A 20,243-nucleotide genomic window follows, 5' to 3' on the forward strand; every position below is an offset into this window, starting at 1 on the left:
GTCTGCTCCCTGTCCGCTACCGGACGCTATATGATTCCACTACCACAACCTGACCCTACCTGGGGCTGCCAGCATACATGAAACTTCAAAACTCTTACTTCCCTCACCATGGGTTAGTTTCTCCTCTTCTGTTAACCTTTTCTTTTCCCTTTTTGGACCTTCACTCTCCACTCTACCTGCTCCAACTGGTCTCCCTGTTACACTCTCTAATGCTCTTATTTCAGCACTCACCTCTATCTCATACCCCATTTGTTTTTCCGATGCTGCCTTAGCATTTGCCTCTAAAAGTCAAATTTGGGTGTGTATTGAAAGTCAAATTTGGGTTGTTCTTGAAAGTCAAATTTGGGTGTGTAGTGAAAAAGTCAACTTTGGGTGTGTAGTGAAAAAGTCAACTTTGGGTGTGTAGTGAAAAATTCAAATTTGGGTGTGTAGTGAAAAAGTCAAATTTGGGTGTGTAGTGAAAAAGTCAAATTTGGGTGTGTAGTGAAAAAGTCAAATTTGGGTGTGTAGTGAAAAAGTCAAATTTGGGTGTGTAGTGAACAAATTTGGATGTGTATTGAAAGTCAAATTTGGGTGAATTATTGTTTTAAAACTACAGCCGTAGTGACTGTTACATACTGCTATACTTGCCTATTTCTCCCACTGTCTCCTCTCTCTACCTGCCCATGGCGTTATCCCAACTGCTTCACTATCAACTATTCTTTCCTTCTCACCAAGTCTGGTATGAAGATATTTAAAAAGGATTACTTGGCCTCCAACCCAGGTCTCCTCATTGCAGATACCTATTCCAGTGCCTCTGCCAAACACTCTCTGACATCCTCTTTATCGTACCTTCGCTAGATCTCTGGACCCCTCATATGATCTCTGTCCTGTCTCCTCCTCTCCCATTAGTGGTGGCCTCCGCTGGGAAGTCCTCATGGATTCCTTCGACTCCTCCAGAGTCATCATTAATGTCTACATAAATGGCACGGTCATGGTGCAAGACCGTCAGGCCAATCTCCTCTTTGATAAGCGGTTCCCTCGCCTCATCAATTTCCTTCCTTCTCCAGCTGTCTTTTCATGCCTCCTCTGCCCCACCTCTAGCACCCTCCAAACCTCAGCATGGCATACCTCTGATTTGTACCCCTTCCCGGAAAGTCTTTGAGGCTGGTCACCTTCATCTTGCCACTCTTAACTCTCACTCTGCTGTCAAACAATCATCTGACATCGCCACATCCTAGAAGAACTTGACATTAATCCCCTCGGTTTTACCGAGAAATGATTCATGGCCAGCTCTGTCACAAGCTTTGACAATTTCCTCCCTGATGGCTACAAGATCCTCTGCCGCCAGATCCACCCGGCCTGGAGGGGGTGTAGGCCTGATCTTTCCTGAGTGGATTACTGCCTCCATCATCCCCACTCAGACTTACACCTCTTTCAAATGCCTTGTCTGCAGGCTCTCTCTCTCTCTCTCTCTTAGCCACTCTCTTAGTGTTGCTACTCTCTACCATCCCCCTGGTCATATCACCTCTTTTCTCTCTGAGTGGGCCGACCTTGCCTCCTCCCTCCTGGCCTCAACCACTCAACAACTCCTCCTTGGTGACCTCAACATCCAGCTTGATTCTTCCTGTTCCTCATCTGCGTTCTTTCGCGACCTCTGCGATTCATTCTCCCGGTCTTATCCTCCCCCCCTCCCCGGCCGAACTCACTCTGCTGGTCATACACTTGATGTCTTGAACTCCTCTGGCCTCTCCCTCTCTATTCCCCGCACCACTCCTCTCTCCTGGAGTGATCACTGTCTCCTCTCCTCATCTTTCCATCTCCTCCCCTCAAGCCAAGCCTACCCCTAGATTGCCACCTACCTTCTCGGACATCCTACCCATGAAGCATGCGTCAGTTGAGGCTTCCGATACCACCCCCCCCCTCATTCCACCGTGTGGCTACCTCACACCCTGACACAGCCCTGCCCCTGCTTTACTCATCTATTTCTGCTACTCTTGAAACTCTTGCCCCAGTTATGAGGATCCGTTTGAAGTCCAAATCCAAGTGCAACTCTTGGTATGACTCTGACCTAGCTAAACTTAAACGTAAGTGTAGGGCGGCAAAGAGGAAATGGGGGGGGGGCTTCTTGTTCATCCTCTGACAAACTGTCCTGCCGCCTGCTCCAAAGGTAATACCGAATCTCTGTCCGCACCAAGAACAAGAGTCCACATTCAAGCCTGTCTCTCTGCGGCATCTAACAACTCTGCCGAACTCTTTAAAATCTGCAAGGAGCTGGCAAACCCTGCTGCAGTCTCCACTCATCCTCTCGCCTCCCAGGCTCTTTGCAATGCCCTTGCCTCTCACTTTATCTCTAAAATCCAGGACATCCTGTCCTCCCTCTCATCCGCTCCCCCTCCTCTCCCCTCCGTCTCCGCTTACTGACCCTCCTTCAGCTACCCCACCACCCTCTTTCTCCTCCTGTCTTCTTTTCTCCCCTGCTGAGGTCAGTAGAAAAGTCAGATCTATGAAAGCCTCATCAAAACAGGACTCCATGGAATTGGGATTTGCCAGCATTCCCGCCGCCCATAATATCCCTGTAATACCGGGATATCAGTATTCTTAATTAACCAAGGGTATTAATGTCAAGTTCTTCTAGGATGTGGCGATGTCAGATGAGTGTTTGACAGCAGAGTGAGAGTTAAGAGTGGCAAGTTGAAGGTGACCAGCCTCAAAGACTTTCCGGGAAGGGGTACAAATCAGAGGTATGCCATGCTGAGGTGTGGAGGGTGCTAGAGGTGGGGCAGAGGGGGCATGAAAAGAGGGCAAGGTAGCCAAGAGAGGAGAGTAGGGGACAGCTGGAGAAGGAAGGAAATTGATGAGGCAAGGGAACCGCTTATCAAAGAGGAGATTGGCCTGACGGTCTTGCACCATGACCGTGCCATTTATGTAGACATTAACGATGACTCTGGAGGAGTCGAAGGAATCCATGAGGACTTCCCAGCAGATGCCACCACTAATGGGAGAGGAGGAGACAGGACAGAGATCATATGAGGGGTCCAGAGATCTAGCGAAGGTACGACAAAGAGGATGTCAGAGTGTGTTTGGCAGAGGCACTGGAATAGGTATCTGCAATGAGGAGACCTTGGTTGGAGGCCAAGTAATCCTTTTTAAATATCTTCATACCAGACTTGGTGCGAAGGAAAGAATAGTTGATAGTGAAGCAGTTGGGATAACGCCATGGGCAGGTAGAGAGAGGAGATAGTGGGAGAAATAGGCAAGTACAGCAGTAAGTAACAGTCACTACGGGCGTAGTTTTAAAACAATTTACCCAAATTTGACTTTCAATACACACCCAAATTTGTTCACTACACACCCAAATTGGTGGTGGGAATGCTAATCCCATTTTGGTGGCATCCCGCCGGAATTACCGGTGGGACACCAACAAACTCGGAATATGGCCTTTGGTCTGTTTTCCGTAGTGGATTAGTTTTATTTAGGTAATACACTACATCTCTTCTGATATTAATGTATGGAGGCCTCTCTCTGATGAATTTGCTGGGTTTTGGAAGAAAGCCAGATGTTCTATAGACTGATTGACATGGAACTTGGAGATGAATGTAGGAGAGAAGCATTGAAGTGTGCACAAAACCACTTCGTCCCTGTTAATGGTGACAAATGGATCTTGACCTGAGAGCGCCTGCAGTTGGACTCATCATCCGTTTAGGTGTAATGGCCATGAGAAAAGCAGTCTTATAAGTGAGACACCCAAGGTTTTATGCATCGACTCAAAAGGAGGGCCCATAAGTTTAGTAAGGACTACATCCAAGTGCCATCCGGGAGTTCGATTTGAAATTGGAGAGTGTAATCTTTTGACTCCTTCCATAAAGGCTTTAATGACAGGGACTTTCTACCAAGAAACTTTCTTTTGAGAGGTGGTGGAAGATGAGAATGCAGCTAGATGCGCTTGCAGTGAATTAAAGACCAGCCCTGAAGCCAAAAGGTGAGGTAGGTATAGAACAATGTGAGTGTGCAGTCCAAAGGATTGATGATAAGTTATCTGCACCTAATGACAAAGCGTTTCCATTTATAGCAGTGTCTGGTATTAGGTTTATGTGTCTCTAAGATTGTCCATTGTTAGGGAGAATTCTAAGAAATGTGCTAATTCCCTTCTACCTTAGAGACCCCCAGCTCTTTTTGCTTGATTTTTAATTTCTAACCTGGAGAGAGTGAGACCTTTTTCCCACTCATGTATATTTTTGGTGATTTGGACTGTTTCTTTTGAAGTCTAAAAAACTCCATAGGCATCATCTTTACATTGTGTGTCACAGCACCTTCAGTGCAGTTGCACAGGGAAATCTCTTAAATTTCCCAAAGGTTTAAATGCCTTCTCTGGGTGTAACTACTGGTTCCAAGAGAAGTCAAATTGACTTTACTTACATTTTGTAACTTTCTAGACCCAGCACACACCATCTTACAATAGGGTGCTGGAAGGGTTACTTAATATGCCCTTTGTCTAGTTTCTCATGTAACTTTTTTTAATGTTATCCTTTCTACAATTAATGGCTGGTGGCAGTGGTTTACTTTTCCCTACCACTGTGTGTTTCTACCGTGGGCTGCAATTGCAGCTGCAATAAAGCATCCATGGGTGCACATTTTGTCAAAATGGTCCCGGTGTTCTTTTTTCACAATTTCTTGTTGGAAATGTCCTTCTTGAGATTTACTCTGTGCGCCAAACCAGGTTTGGGGCCTTTTTTTGTCTTTGGCGGGATTCACTGGTGAAGCCTGCCTCTGGCTCCAGTGTGTCTGGTGGGGCAGGAAGCAAGGGAGGTGCTGAAACTCCCTGTGCTTAGTCTCCTTGGTTATAGGAATGCACCGAAGGGTGATTAGCTGGAGGGCTGCCCTCGGTGGACAGCCACCCTGCTGTGTGATTGACACCTAGGCTACAAATGAATGGGAGAAACCTGCATAAAAGGCAAGGCTTTTTGCTTGGAAGGCAGAGCCGACCACTGGACAAAGGAATCCGAAGAAGAACTTGGAAGAGACATGCTGCAACTCCTGGACCATTGGTTTGCGCGGTGAAGCCCTGCTGCATTGTTGAAGCTCCAAATTCGCCCCGATTAGAGAAGACCTGCAAAAGACTACTTCTCCCCTTGGGTTGGTGGGACCAATCACCCCCAAGAAGAGCTCATTTGTAAATCCTCTAGGAGCTGGCTGTACTTCCATTGCTGCTGCAGGAACCGATTAGCAGGGAGAGTAACACCAGCATCAATTGAGTGTCTAAGTCGGACCGAACTCCAGGAAGATCCTACGGACTCCCAGGAAGCAGGACTGACCAAGCCTGAGCCACCTCAAAAGAGTGCTGGACGCCAGATGCAACGAAAGTCCATAGTGGTATACGAGAACCGCAGTGGTGCTATTTGTGAGAGTTGCGAGAAGCTGAAACCGCGAAGTGCCACTGATCTGAAGTTTGCCCATTGTTGCCGTCGACCTTCAATTCGTGGTGCAGGAGTCCCCAGACGCCCTCCTTCTTGTCCCCACGACTGAGGCCCAGGAACAACAGGATCTGCAGACCTATACAGGAACAGAAGGCAGCTGGAACCAATTTCTTCTAACCAAAGGTACTGTAAAACTAAGAGGACTTACCTCTTGTCTTGTAGCCTTGCTAGTTCTCAGTTGAGACTTGTCTTGGTTGCTTTTGCAGAGTTGCTTGAAACATTGCCCCTCACAAGGCTCCCAGCTTGTGGCCCTACAGTGATTTATTTTTATAAAAAAAACATCTAAAACATTGTGCAAGACTTTTTACCTACCTGCAAGAAGTGCTTCAGCTCACCTAGACTTTTGCTCAACAAACATGGACTGTCCTGGCTCCCTGAAAGACTCTTCTTACCTCAGACTTTGTGCTTTACCTTTCCCCCCGGAAAAGGGTTTATTTACTTTGCATTGGAGGGTTCAAAAAGTACTTACCTGCTTAAGAATATTTGTTATCCATTGTTGTATTCCCTCAACTTCTTCTTTGACATTACCTTCAGTATTGTTCTAAATATACCAGTGATATATTAATGTCCACAGCGTCCTAGTTATTTAAGTCACCTCAGGGTTAGGAAGAATCTGTGTGCCATCCCAAATGGGTATTTACTGATTTAGAGAAACTAAGTGTATTTTAAAGTGTATTTGTGTTACTTATATATTGCTCCCTTCTAAAGAAGGCTTATTCAACTGACTGTTAAATAAATTAATAATTGTTTAATCAAGAAACCTTGATTGTTAGTGTTTATTTGGATACTTGTCACTGTGAATCTCTGTGTAATAACCCTGCAGCTCACATTGACCCCTCTCGAGATAAGCCTGGCTGCTCAGTCACTCTACCAACTTGTGTGTTCTACCAAAGGTTGGGTTAACTATTGCCAAGAGGTCAAGGCTGGTGCAGTCTCCCAAAGGGTACTGCACACAATCTTGCCTTACATCCATACATCTCTGAGGCAGATTTAAATGCCCAAACTATGAATTCACAAGCCAAACTGCTACATTTAGTGTTTCAGGAAATGGATGTTGATCCCGGATTCTGGGGCAGCATCTTAAATGGGCATGAAGTTTGAGTGTCTCTTAATAAGGTTCCTTGAGCAAGGACTCTGCCTGCTGTTTCTAGAGAATTTTTCAAAATATTACAGGTAACCTGTCTACACTCTTTAATGATGTTCAGTAATTGAGACTTAGTTGGCTCTAGGACGTCAGTTACGTTATTCTTGAGTAATCCCCACTGGACATCGCAGTAGCTCGCCAACACAGTGGTGTTATTGGCAACGCGCGCTGAGTAGGCGGCTGAAGCAGTGGTCCGCTTGCCTACAATCATAAAGCTTCTGCATTCTATACCTGGAGGCACCTCAGTATTAGATAGGGGCGCTCCAGTACGCTTTTTAGTGGCAGCCACTACCAGCGAGTCCCGTGTTAAATGACCGCGAATATAGAGGGTCAGTTGGTGCAGGTCTAAACATTTCTTCCACTCATGGGTTAACGCCCCGTGTGAGGGATGGTGTGAGAAGGGAAGGCGCGGTTCTCTTTGAAATTGTGTTCAATAGGGGAACAGACTGGATGGCAGCCTTTTCCTCTTTTAAAATGTCCCCTATAAAGTAAGGATCTGAAATAGTTTCCAGAGCTTGGATTTGAAAATGCTATGGTGCTCTTTGAAGCAGATTATTAACGAGGAGTTGATTGCCAATGGGCAACAAGTCTCTGGACTGAATCACCAAAAAAAAAACCACCTGGCTCATCCAGTGTATTGCGAGTGGGAGTTGCTGGCCACGTACCCCATCAGCGCCCCTTGCCAAATACTTTGATCTTTATCCCCTAGGTCTTGGTGATAATATAAATTACCCTGATCATCGTGAACATCTTGAAAAATGCTAGAAGTGACTTCAGACACATCGTGCTGGAGAGTGGAGAGTCTGCGAGATTTGGGAGGAAGCTCACCCTCAGCTAGAAACAGACGTTTGCTTAATTGGGTACCTTTCCATAAAGTTTACAAACTTAAGACACCCTGTCCATTGTTTTCTGTTCTGAAATGCTTCCTCTGTCCATGTTCTTGGGGCCTCGGGAAGGGGAAAACAAATCTCTTCAATGAAGGGTTTTGGACAAAGTGTCAATAGCCTTGCTATAGGTAGAGTAAGTTAGTGGTGTAGTCGACCTAGATGAAAGTGTAGGGACCTGTGGTGTTAGTTGTTTTCCCCCATGTTGATGCTTGGAAATATGATTCAATGGACGTTTCGGCATATCTGAATCGGCAGTTGATGGTCGATTATGAGCGGCGACTTGTTTTTCATTAGATTTAGAGCCATGCGACAAGCGTTAAAGCACAGCAGGCTTCGAAAGCGAGGGTTCGATCACTTTAGATGAAACTTTAGACAAAAGTGTGGGTGCCTTGGAAGCAGCTTTTGAGGCTCTTATCTAAAATTCGCTTCGAGTTGTGTGTTTTTGTGAATGCACGTGTGCGTCTTTTACACCAGCAGACTTCACCGTAGCAGAGCTGTCTTCCTGTCTAGTGGGGCAGGGTAAAGACACGCAGGAGTCTACCAACTCCTCCTGTAAGTATTCCGAAACCGAGCCATTGCTGCCGAGCACTTCCGCATACGTATCGACAGCGCAAGCAGGGAATGGCATTTGGTCGGCAAGGCAAAGGCTGCCCTCTGCTTACTGCGCCTTTCTTTGTTAGGGAGAATTTTCATGTCTATGCGAATTCCCTTTAACCTTAGAGACCCCCAGCTCTTTTGCTGGACTTTAGGTCTTTTTAATTTTAACCCTAGAGAGAGCCCTTTTTCTCACTCCCTCATGTATTTTGATCTGATTTGGATTATAGGTTTCCTCTGTTTTTGGAGTCTGACAAACTCCAAAGGCATCTAATTTTTGTGTGGTGACACAGCTCCTTCACTGCAGTGTCACAGAGACATCCTTTAGATTTCCCATAAGGTTTAAATACTTTTGCTTGGGTGAACTACTGTTCCCAAGAATAGTAATGTGATATTGACTTTACTTACCTTTTCTCTTCGTGGGCCCAGCACACACCCTCTTATGTGGAGTGCTGGGGGATTACCTAGTAGTCCCTTATCCTACATTGTCATGTAACATTTCTATGTTACCCTCACTATTTTAAATGGCTGGTGGCAGTGGTTTAAAATTTTCCTACCATTTTGCTTACCGCAGCTACTACCTCTAGTCTCAAAAACCTCGCCTTTTAAGCAGGTTTTTCCATTCATGCACAGCCTAGGCTGTCAATCACACAGCTGGGTGGCTGTCCTAAAAGCCAACCGGACTAGTTGGATTCAGGCATTCCGGGAGACAAAGGACAGGGAAGTTTCAGATACACTGGAGCCTGGGATGGGCTTCAGGGCTGAAGCCTGACAAAGGCAAGACAAACAAAGGGCTCAAACCTGTCTCAATGCACAGAGTAAAACCCAGGAAATACCTTACAAACAGAAAATGGGGAAAAAAGAAAACGGCCCATTTTTTCAGCCGGCGGTAGAAAAGCACAATGGTAGGAAAAAGTAAACCACTGCCACCAGCTATTTAAAGTAGTGAAGGTAACATAAAAATGTTACACGAGAGGGTAGGATAAGGGTCTACTAAGTAACGCCCCAGCACTCCACATAAGATGGTGTGTGCTGGACCTACAAAGAGAAAAGGTAGGTAAAGTCAATTTCACTACTATTCTTGGGAACTGTAGCTCAACTAAGAAAATGTAGTTAAACCTTATGAGAAATGTTTCTCAGTGACACTGCACTGAAGGTGCTGCTGTGTGTCACCATACAAAAAGCAGATGCCGATGGAGTTTCAGACTCCAAAAACAGTGAAAACAAAATCCAAATCAGGAAAAAACACATACGAGAAAAAGGTCTCCCTCACTCCAGGGTTAAAATTAAAAAGTCCTAAATTCAGCAGAAGAGCTGGGGCTCTCCGAGTTGAAAGGAATTGGCACATAAATTAGCATTCTCCCTAAAGCCGGACTGCTCTGCCACTCTACAAATGTCCTGAGTTAGTACAGACTGATACTAAGAGTTGGGGATTTACAGACCACTGGGATAGCTTACTATAGTTTTACTAGCAGTAAGACTTAAGGAAAACCTGGTACTCGCCGAACATTAATATTTTTTAATTCAAATATGTATGTATTAGTTATGCTACGAACGCCACATAAAGCAATCTGAAGGATCTAAACACGTGAAGGATCATGGGTACAATACATGTCACACAGGGATAGTATTAGTCGAAGTCCCTTCCAGAATTTCAAAAACGGCATGCAATACTCTGCACCTACCACCTGATGTCGGCCTATGTACAGCATGTGATTATAAGCAGATCCACAAGCCTCAAATTGCATATATCAGCTCTTGAAAAAGGACATGTTATCCGAAAAAATGTTGAGCAACACGTTTTTGTTGTGTTGAATCTAAACCTTCAAAACACGTACGAGGAGTAAAAAGATCTCTTTGAAGTGGAGAATCAAGAATCATTAAAGACTTGGATTTTTAAATGTGGGTGGTTTGTCTTGGTTGGGTATCGGTTGATGTGTAGACCCTCAGTGGGGATTCTGCCACTGTTTACCAGGACAATCGATTGCTTGACAGTAGGCATAGATGCTGAAAAACATCAAAATGACATATCGACGTTTGAACAGTCACACCGTTGCAAATTTAGATGGATTTGTTTGGGAGAGCGAAAGAATCATATTGATTTGTGAATTTCAACAAGCACTTGTGGGTTAGGGGTCCAGTCTATAAAGAACCAACATTAAGGATTGAACGAGGTCAGCTGCATACATTTTTAATTGAAAACCAAACATTTACTAACTTTGCTATGGCATGGCAACTGAATCTCATCCTGTTTATCAGCAAGTATTGCATCTGCTCATTTCATAAAAGGTGCATTTATTCCAGAGACGCCAATACTAAATAGGTTCAAATTGGTGCAATATTTAAAAATACTTTGAGCATTAATACATTCTTTTCTTACTGAATGTAGGATTGGTCACAGGCATGTTTTCCAGCAAATTAATGTCAAACACCAATTAAACAAAAATACCAATACTTAAGAGGGCCAATATATGTTACACAGATGCACAGGAAATATGTGACTTGCAATGGATCGGATCGTGAGAACAATCTCTTATTTAAATCTAAATAGAAAATTATATCTGAACAAGACCCACAAATATATATTGACACCAACATTAAGAAACATGTTTTACTATTTATCCAAAGTCTTACTAAAGAGTATAATAAAAACACTCTTTATGGATATCCAGAAACATTTCATGTAGCATACAACACATTAGCTTTGTTATAGGGGGCAAGCCTATTTAGACATGATCAAATTGCCCTTGTTTGTGTTGTCATTCCCACTTTGAATGGACTCCGCGTGCCAGATTCTGGTGGACATACTGGCAGACTGCTCATCAATGCTTTGTTAAGTCTGCCGAGACACTGAATGCTATGTCAACGGATGGTGTCAAAAGCTATTTTATGGACTTTCTGAACAAATTACGATTTTTTTAAAACTGCCATAGTCGTTGGGGTCAATTTCACAATTATAAAGTTCTGTTATATGATCAAGCATGCAGGTGTGTCTGGCGCACTCAAATCTTACTTGGGGATCCTTCTTCAAGTATTCCGTTGGGGCCATTTCCATTAATAGCAAGGTCTTTACAGCAGCGGGACGATCCTTCACTTTCGTCACAATCCACAGGTGATGTTTTTACATATCGGCTGTAATACAAATATTGTTAGAGATCAAATGACGCACCTAACTCCATCATTTTGAGTCTGACGAACCAATACTCATCCATCACGAATATAAAGGCCTCACATTTGCACTACCCATTGTCTGAATTTATCAGCACTAGCTTACTTGCATGGCATATTAATGAAGTACAATATTTAATTAACAAAACCGCACAAACGACCATTGAGCTGTCATTATATACAATGCATGGTTATTTCAAATAAAATTAACTTTTAAAGTTAAATAATCGTACTAGGAGAACATCTGGAAAGGAAGTTCATGGGACCCTCAAACTTCATCCTGAGATTCAAGATAAATTTTAACTGATCTCACGTCTATACTAATCTCATGGCAAGGCTCCAGGGAAGTTTGCGGCAGGTGGACATATTCCAAGTTCAAAAAGGATGTCGGAGGTATTTTGCAGGCCCTAACATACTAGTATAATGCATTGATGGGTTAACAGACCGCAGATCACAGGCCGTTGTGATTTTTGTCTTTTTCCTGATTGGTTGCTTGCTTTTTGTGTCTTATGAGCCCAATACTGAGTGCCTCATCAGGGAAGCCAATGTTTATGTACCCCTGAGGTCTCTCAAGGTCAGGTAACAAGTATCCTGTTCTGTTATATTTGAGTATTCACACACACACACCTAGCTGTGAGCCCACTGCTGGATGGTGGAGTAGTATTGACTTATACTGAGGTTGGGGGGGGGGGAACTTGGTGGTACCACCATGGGTGGCTCTACAGGGAACCCAGCAAAAGCACCGCACAGTGTTCTGAGAGCAGACCTGGTTACCTGCTTGTGGGTTCATGTGATATGAATAGTGGCCAGCACAGGGCTTCCATCTCCTGTCTTGAGTGCTGTAGGCAGGCGATGATACACCAGCCCTGAAAGTACAAAGTGAATGATACAGCTATAACCTTATAAGGGCCTTTCCTGACTGAGCCCTCTTGCTGGCTCAGCTCAGAATCTGCACAGATAAGACCAGCGTTGATTTGCCTTTTACTGTGCTGCTAATTCTCCTGTTTTTACTGTGCTGCATTGTTAATTTGTGTCCTGATTTTAGTAGCCTTGTGCTATTAATCTTTTGCTAAATTGCTTTTTTAGTTGTACCACCGTTCTCCTGTTACTCTCTTGCTCTTTTTGTTGCGCTAGTGCGATTTAAAACAGAAGTTTACAGCTTTCTGCACGTACTTAGCGGCCGGAAACTACATTACCTAGAAATCCCTGTAGTTTTCTGGCCTATTTCGCTCTAAACCCGGTGCGAACGTGTCAATCCAGTCTGTGCCGGGCCGTTCTTGGCGTGCACGGCTGGTACTCCTGTGTGCCACTATGGGTCTCCAGGAAGTTTTTGTAGCCATTAAAGTGGCTAGAAATATCTTCAGCTTCCGTGCAGCGCCTCTGCAGCAACGAACCACGGTAGGTTCTCTGACTCCTATTGTAGTCCCGACTTGTCTTCCCGACTGTCGCTCCCATCCCACCTTTTTCCCCTCCGCCGTCCTCTTGTGTGGATTCTAATAAGGAAACAGGGGACGTAGTGACTAATCTGAACCCCCTCCTATGCTCAGAGGTGCCTGGACCTGGCAAGCCGGGCCTCTAGAGATCTTTCTCATGGATCGATCCGCTTCACTGGTATCCCGCACCAGCCCGCATTCACCAGCCACTAATCTACGCTGCATGCTTTTGAACACCTGTTCACTGATCAAGCATGTACATGAGGTCTCAGACAAGATCACACAAAACAACCTTGATATATGCGCCCTAACTGAAACACAGGCCTCTAGAACCTCTGGCCCAGCCCTCAATTTAGCTATTCCAGACGGCCATGTCATGTCACGCCAGGACAGAATAGAGGGCTGAGGTGGCGGGGATGCGTTCATCTTTAAAAATGCCTTGTCCATTTAGGAAGTACAATTTTAAGGCACTGAGTCCCTACATATTAAAGTGGGCATGAATGCGGAATCCACAGTGAACCTTTTGATGCTTTACCGTCCACCATCGATGACTGCTAACTTCATTGTGCTCTCTAATTACCTACTACTACTACTATTAAAGCTTAATTCACGCTTCATCCTCCTTGGTGATTTTAATCTTTGGCTCGGTTGTGTCGAAGACCCTCTAACAGAAGACTTAGAACAGCTTCTCTCTGATCTAGGTTTTGTACAATCCTACCCATATCTTGGGACACACTCTGGATTGGGTCTCAGTGGCCAATGTCACTTGTCAAGACACCCAGATTATACCTTGCCCTTGGTCCGACCACGTTTTTGTGCTTTTTGCCATCTCTGTTGCCTTTGCTTCTAAAATTAAGCAAAAGAAGTCAAGTTCTGTTCTGGTATGCAATTTGAAACACCTTACCTTGGATAAAATCGAACCCCTTCTCGATCAAGCAATTCATTTTGCAGAATTAGTCTCTGTTCGCAACATGGCTCGTTGCTTAACAGAAAATCTGGACCGCATTCCTAACTTGCTGGCCCCCCAGAGACCCAAAAAATTCTCATTGGGGGAAAAAAGTCAACCATGGTTCTCAAAGGAGCTAAAAAAAACTTAAATATCTGACCCTGAAATCATTCCATCACTGGAAAGCCAACCCCAGTTCTACCTCCCTGGCAGTCTACAAAACAGCTGCTAAAACATACAAAAATGCGATAGTGGACGCAAAGAAAAACACTAGAATTCAAAATGCAAACTCAGAGGTCAAAGAACTTTTTAAAATTCTAAAAGAACATGAGAACATCACCCAGCCTCAGGCACCCTTATTAATACCGGACGCCAACTGGTGCCAACAAATTCAAGACGGTATGCAAATCAAACTTTTAGGTATCAGAGGACATAAGCCTCAAAAAAGCTACTGATCTATTAGATAGACGTTAGCAGCCATGACCTCCCCACCAGAAATGCTATGATCCCCCAATTGAATTTCCAATCTATATCAGAACTGGAACTGAAGTCTGTGATGGAGCACTAGGCCACCAGTTGCAAGGGAGATCCTTGCTCCTCTCTGATTATTAATTCTTGTCCTCCGGCCCTTTTAAAGGCAATTTGCAAATTTTGTGAATGCCTCGCTTCTGGACGGAAACGTCCCGGATCACATTAAACATGCCTGGTTGACACCCATCCTGAAAAAAACCAGGGTTGGCAGCGGATAACCCACTGAACTACAGACCTATAACATGCTGTTTCTGCTTAAGATCTTAGATAGGATCGCCTATAGCCAGATCTTGCAACATCTGAACCAGTTGCCTATACTGAATCGCTATCAGCCGGGATTCAGACAAGGATTTGGTACAGACCTCCTCACTTGAGTTGAAATCTAGACTTCTTGAACGTATGGACAAAGGTCCCACCTCCCTCCTTGTTTCTTTGGATCAGTCAGCAGCGTTCAACTTGGTCGACCATTCTATTTTAGTGGCAATGGCAGAGGTGGCTAATTTCTTCCACTCTGCAGCGCTTTGGATTAGATCCTTCCTGGAAAACAGGCAGAGCAGAGTTTACTTGGAGGATGCAGAAGCCGTACCAATCTCTGTGCTTTTTGGGATGCTGCAGGGGCGAGCACTTCACCCTGTATCTCTAACATCTTCATGGCCCCTTTTTTCGCGTTGTTGGAGCAGGAAGAGGTCATGTTCCCAAACTATGCGGATGACATGCAGTGTGTCATCCCGTTAACAGGTGAGCACTCACAGGACGAACTAGAGCTCAATAGAATTTTCTCTGATTGAAGACTGGATGAAGAGTAATAACCTAACTTTGAACAGAGGAAAAACGAAGCTGATGATCGTGGGCAACTCAGCGACATCAGCTAGTTTGGACCCAGCCTATAACTCCTTCAGGGAGGTGAAAATCATTCCTCTACCAAAACTAAAAATATTGGGTGTGGTCCTGGACCAGATGCTGAACATGAGGGCTCATGTGGTCAGCATTGTTTCTGCGTTGGTCTATTATGTTAAATTACTATCGCATCTTAGACCTTTTATATCGCGGGAAAACACAGAAGCTGTGTTGTGCCCTATGGTCGCCCCAGACAATATCTAAACTGTGTTGTGCCCTATGTGTTGTGCCTTATGGTCGCCCCAGACTACACCTGAACTGTGTTGTGCCTTATGGTCGCCCCAGACCATATCTGAACTGTGTTATGCCCTATGGTCGCCCCAGACCACACTCGAACTGTGTTGTGCCTTATGGTCGCCCTAGACCACATCTGAACTGTGTTGTGCCCTATGGTCGCCCCAGACTACATTTGAACTGTGTTGTGCCTTATGGTCGCCCCAGACCATATCTGAACTGTGTTGTGCCTATGGTCGCCCCAGACCATATCTGAACTGTGTTATGCCCTATGGTCGCCCCAGACCACACTCGAACTGTGTTGTGCCTTATGGTCGCCCTAGACCACATCTGAACTGTGTTGTGCCCTATGGTCGCCCCAGACTACATTTGAACTGTGTTGTGCCCTATGGTCGCCCCAGACTACATTTGAACTGTGTTGTGCCCTATGGTCGCCCCAGACTACATTTGAACTGTGTTGTGCCTTATGGTCGCCCCAGACCATATCTGAACTGTGTTGTGCCCTATGGTCGCCCCAGACAATATCTAAACTGTGTTGTGCCCTATGTGTTGTGCCTTATGGTCGCCCCAGACTACACCTGAACTGTGTTGTGCCTTATGGTCGCCCCAGACCATATCTGAACTGTGTTATGCCCTATGGTCGCCCCAGACCACACTCGAACTGTGTTGTGCCTTATGGTCGCCCTAGACCACAGTGCACTTAGCCTGTCCCTGACGGCATTTAACCTGTCTCTGATTGCATCTAGCCTACATATGATTGCTCCGTCTAGCCTAGAGGTACCTTGCAAACCAACTGCTCGAGCCTAAAACCAGGCCACAATGTTACTAACCTTTATTTACCTGTCAGCCTTTTGGACCACAATGCCTAAAGTAAACTACTATCCGAGGCCCACACTACAGGGCTTACCGCCTGTGGATGAAGGACTCTTAACTCCCCCCCCTAGAACCCAGCCATCAACTTTCACACTCACTTATTACCCACCAATCACTAACATACCTTCCCTGTGACATTGCAAATAGAAACGCAAAACTACGCTCAAGACTACCTAAAATTTACGAACCATTAGCTAGACTCAATACCTCTTGCAATAGAAGTAACGCTAACATCCGAAACACTCCTCCTGTAAAAATTGACCTCCATCGCAACAACCGCCAAAATAAGCAGCCCAACGCTAATAATAGCATACCAAAAAAGAAAAGTAATACCACCCAGGCCACAGCAAAGCCGAACATCCAACTGAAGTGCGCCCTTATTAATGCCAGATCACTAATAGCACACGCTACCGAAATCGCGGATCTCATTCAAATAGGAGACTACGACATCTTCGCCATAACAGAAACTTGGCTGCACCAATCTGCAGGACCTGCCCTAATGCTTGCCTTACCCCATAATTACACCATACTTAGAGTAGACAGAGTCAACTCTCGAGGAGGTGGCCTAGCTATTATTGCTAAAAATAATCTCACCCTAAAAATTGAATCAAGTTCAACGACTAACTCCTGCGAATCATTAACTGCTAAACTCCTCGCATCTCCCTCTCAAACTATTACTATTCACCTTATCTATAGACCACCAGGCCCTATTGGCACATTCGAGGAGGACATCTCCACAATCCTCTCAAACAACCTAAAAACTGCATCCCAAGCTATCCTTCTGGGAGACCTAAACCTAGGCTACAATGACCCTAAAGACCTGCAAGCAACCAATATCACTAACGTCATCTCAGAACTAGGCTTCTCCCAAAAAATCCTACAACCCACACACGAAAAAGGCCGTATACTTGACTGGGTTGCTGACTATAACTGCAATACAACGATTGTCGATATCACCTCACAATTCTGGACTGATCATGCACTGATAACTTTCCTCCTAAATGTTAACCAGACCCTACCTATTGAAAATGCTCTGGCTCCCCCCTTGCCAACCAGAAACAAAAAACTTATAACTACAGAAAAACTGATACCACTCATCCTCCCCAGATTAAACTCTCTACCTGACTTATTGGACACCTCATCACTAGTAAATGAATTCAACTCTTCCATGGCTACAGCTCTAGATACTATTGCCCCACTGAAACTGAGAAAGAGCAAGCCCAGAGCCCACCTAAACACCTGGTTTACTCCTCACCTCAAATCTCTAAGACTTGAAAAACGTAAATGCGAATCTGCTTGGCGACTAACCCCAACAGAGACAAATAAAATTACACTCATCAATGCCTCCAAGATTTACAAAAATGAAATAAAGAAAGCAAAAAGAGATAATTTCAACAATAGAATACTGCAGGCCAAATCTGGAACGAAAGAACTATTCCTTATACTAAAGGAACTAGAAAACCCTATTCCTGTCCAAGATAACTGTGACAAAAATAAAATATGGTGCTCAAACATCCAAAAAGCACTAAATGACAAAATTACCACACTCCAAACAAAAATTGAGACAAAGAAACAGAATATTCCACCCTCAACTAACCCAAGAGGCAAACCACCAATCAGCACTAAACTAGACCTTAAATTTAACTTCTCGAAAGTAACTATACTCGAAACTGAAAAGATAATACTTTCACTCAAGCCATCCAATTGCCGAGGCGACCTATGCCCAGCCCAACTAATAAAGGACGCGGCCAGAGACCTCTCCCCATTCATCTCTAAGCTTATTAATGCCTCCTTTGCTTCAGGCACTATACCAGATAACCTCAAGCAATCCTGAGTCCTCCCCCTCCTAAAAAAACAAACACTGGACCCGTCCATCCCGACTAACTACAGGCCTATCACAACGGTACCCTTCCTGTTAAAAATCCTTGACAGGGTAGCCTACCTGCAGATCCAAAAACATCTGGAGCTGCACCACCTTTTAGGCACAAGACAATCAGGCTTCAGACCTCAGCACGGAACTGAAACTGCGCTCATCGATCTTAAAACTCAGGTTGATGAGCTGAGAGACTCGGGAAAGATGGCCCTACTCCTCTTACTGGACCTCTCTGCAGCCTTCGACCTAGTGGATCATGATGTGCTCTGCACCCACGTAGAAACAGCTGCCCATTTCTCCACACATGCCATCACATGGATCAAATCATTCCTAACCGGTAGAACTATGAGAGTCTTCTCTACTTCTGCTGCTGCTGACCCTGTATCCATCACATGTGGAGTCCCACAAGGTTCTTGTGTCTCCCCCACTATGTACAACATCTTCACGAAGCCCTTGTTCGATGATCTAGATGATCTGGGTGTTACCTACACTAACTATGCGGATGACACTCAGATTCTCATACCACTTTCAGGGGATTATGAACAAGATTTGGCATTGGTGAACAAGACCTATCTCATCATTCAGGCATGGATGGCCACCCACGGGCTATGCCTGAATGATGACAAAACGGAACTTATCATACTGGGGAACAAACAAAACATCAACAGACTAAAAGTAGAATACTCCTCCTTCGTCATAGACGGCAACACTATCAAGGTGGCTAAAGAGGTAAAAACACTAGGGTTTTACTTTGATTCCCACCTCTCCCTAACCAAACAGGTGAGCGCAATGGCATCCAGCACCGCATATACCTGCAAGCTGATTAGAGCCGCAAAACCATACCTATCCACTGCCAATTGCCTAACCCTTGCTCGAGCATTAGTGCTGTCGAAATTGGACTATTGCAACGCACTATACTTAGGGGCCAATAAACATACGTTGCAAAAGATTCAAACACTACAGAACAATGCTCTTAGAGCTGCCTTAGGAATTCCAAGAAGGGAGCATATCTCAGAGGCTAGAAGACAATCCAACTGGCTCTCCACAGCGGACAAAATCAAACTCAAGACAGCTTCTCTAACTTTCAAAAGTATCAACCACCTAGCACCCAAATACCTAACTGCTAAATTCAATAGAAAAATCTCCACTAGACCCACCAGAGAAGTATACTCCAACCAGTTAGTGATACCCCCATTTAAACTAAGTACGGCCGGAGGAAACAGCTTCCCGGTCAAAGCGGCCCAGCTTTGGAACTCCCTCCCGCCCGGCCTGAGATCTACCCAATCCTACGCTCTCTTCAGATCTAACTGTATCAACTGGATCAAAGAAAATGACCGATAGTCCCGCCCTACACTAACATAACTACTGTCCTACAGACGTACTATGCACATAATTATATACTCTCTATCTTCCTACTGCATATGTCCTGTACATATTATGTTATATGTTTATTTTATGCACAATGTATATTCTCCCTATTGTCCTGCATTATGTAATTTCTACGATGTATAACCAACACTTGTAAGCATGCGTAACCTGTAAAGCTTAAAGTATCCTTGAACAACGCGCCCGGTTACCCTCGGGTTTGGTGCGCGCTATAAATAATAAACAAACAAACAAACATAGCCAGAGCTATTATCGGGCAAAGATCGACTATTGTAGTAGCCTTTTAGTCGGGCTTTGCAAGTCCGTTTCTAACAGACTCCAAGTGGTGCAGAATGGAGCTGTAAGAGTTGTCGTCGGCTTATCCTGCCGTGACCACGTCTCAGACGCCAGACGCTCCCTGCATTGGCTCCCAGTGGAGACTCGAACTAGGTTTAGACTACTTGTGATCACCTTTAAATGCAGACTTGGCCTAATGCCCTCATACCTGCAAGACCACGTCATTGAGAAGGCTAATTACCAGTCACTAAGATCTAGTAACCAAAATGATATGCATCTTCCACGCTGTAGAACGAAGAAGGCGGAAAACAGCCTTTTTTTATTGCAGCTCCTAAACTGTGGAACCAGCTACCGTTGACTCTAAGAGGCCAGCCCTCTCTGACTGCCTTTAAGAAAGGCTTGAAGACTTGGCTGTTCTCCTGATCTCCCCCCCTATCTCCCCCCCCCCCCTCAGGGATATGATCTCGGTCTATTAGCCGGCTTGTGGGATTTTCGTACCCTCTCTGTCTCTGTTTTTCTGTTCTCTGTTCTCTGTCCGCGCCCTT

General features: G+C 44.8%; 1 protein-coding gene across 4 annotated transcripts in view; it reads right to left on the minus strand.

Moving 5' to 3' along the window:
* USP15 (ubiquitin specific peptidase 15) overlaps positions 1 to 20,243 on the minus strand; it is a 709,686-nt gene that overhangs the window by 250,398 nt on the left and 439,045 nt on the right. For all 4 annotated transcript variants that reach the window (XM_069629847.1, XM_069629849.1, XM_069629848.1 and 1 more), the window contains one exon: positions 11,095 to 11,213. In XM_069629847.1, coding sequence (XP_069485948.1) covers positions 11,095 to 11,213 — 119 coding nt within the window. The remainder of the gene's footprint in view (positions 1 to 11,094; positions 11,214 to 20,243) is intronic.

Source organism: Ambystoma mexicanum, chromosome 12 (assembly GCF_040938575.1).
Source record: "Ambystoma mexicanum isolate Mex_15411 chromosome 12, UKY_AmexF1_1, whole genome shotgun sequence".
Lineage (NCBI taxonomy): Eukaryota > Metazoa > Chordata > Amphibia > Caudata > Ambystomatidae > Ambystoma > Ambystoma mexicanum.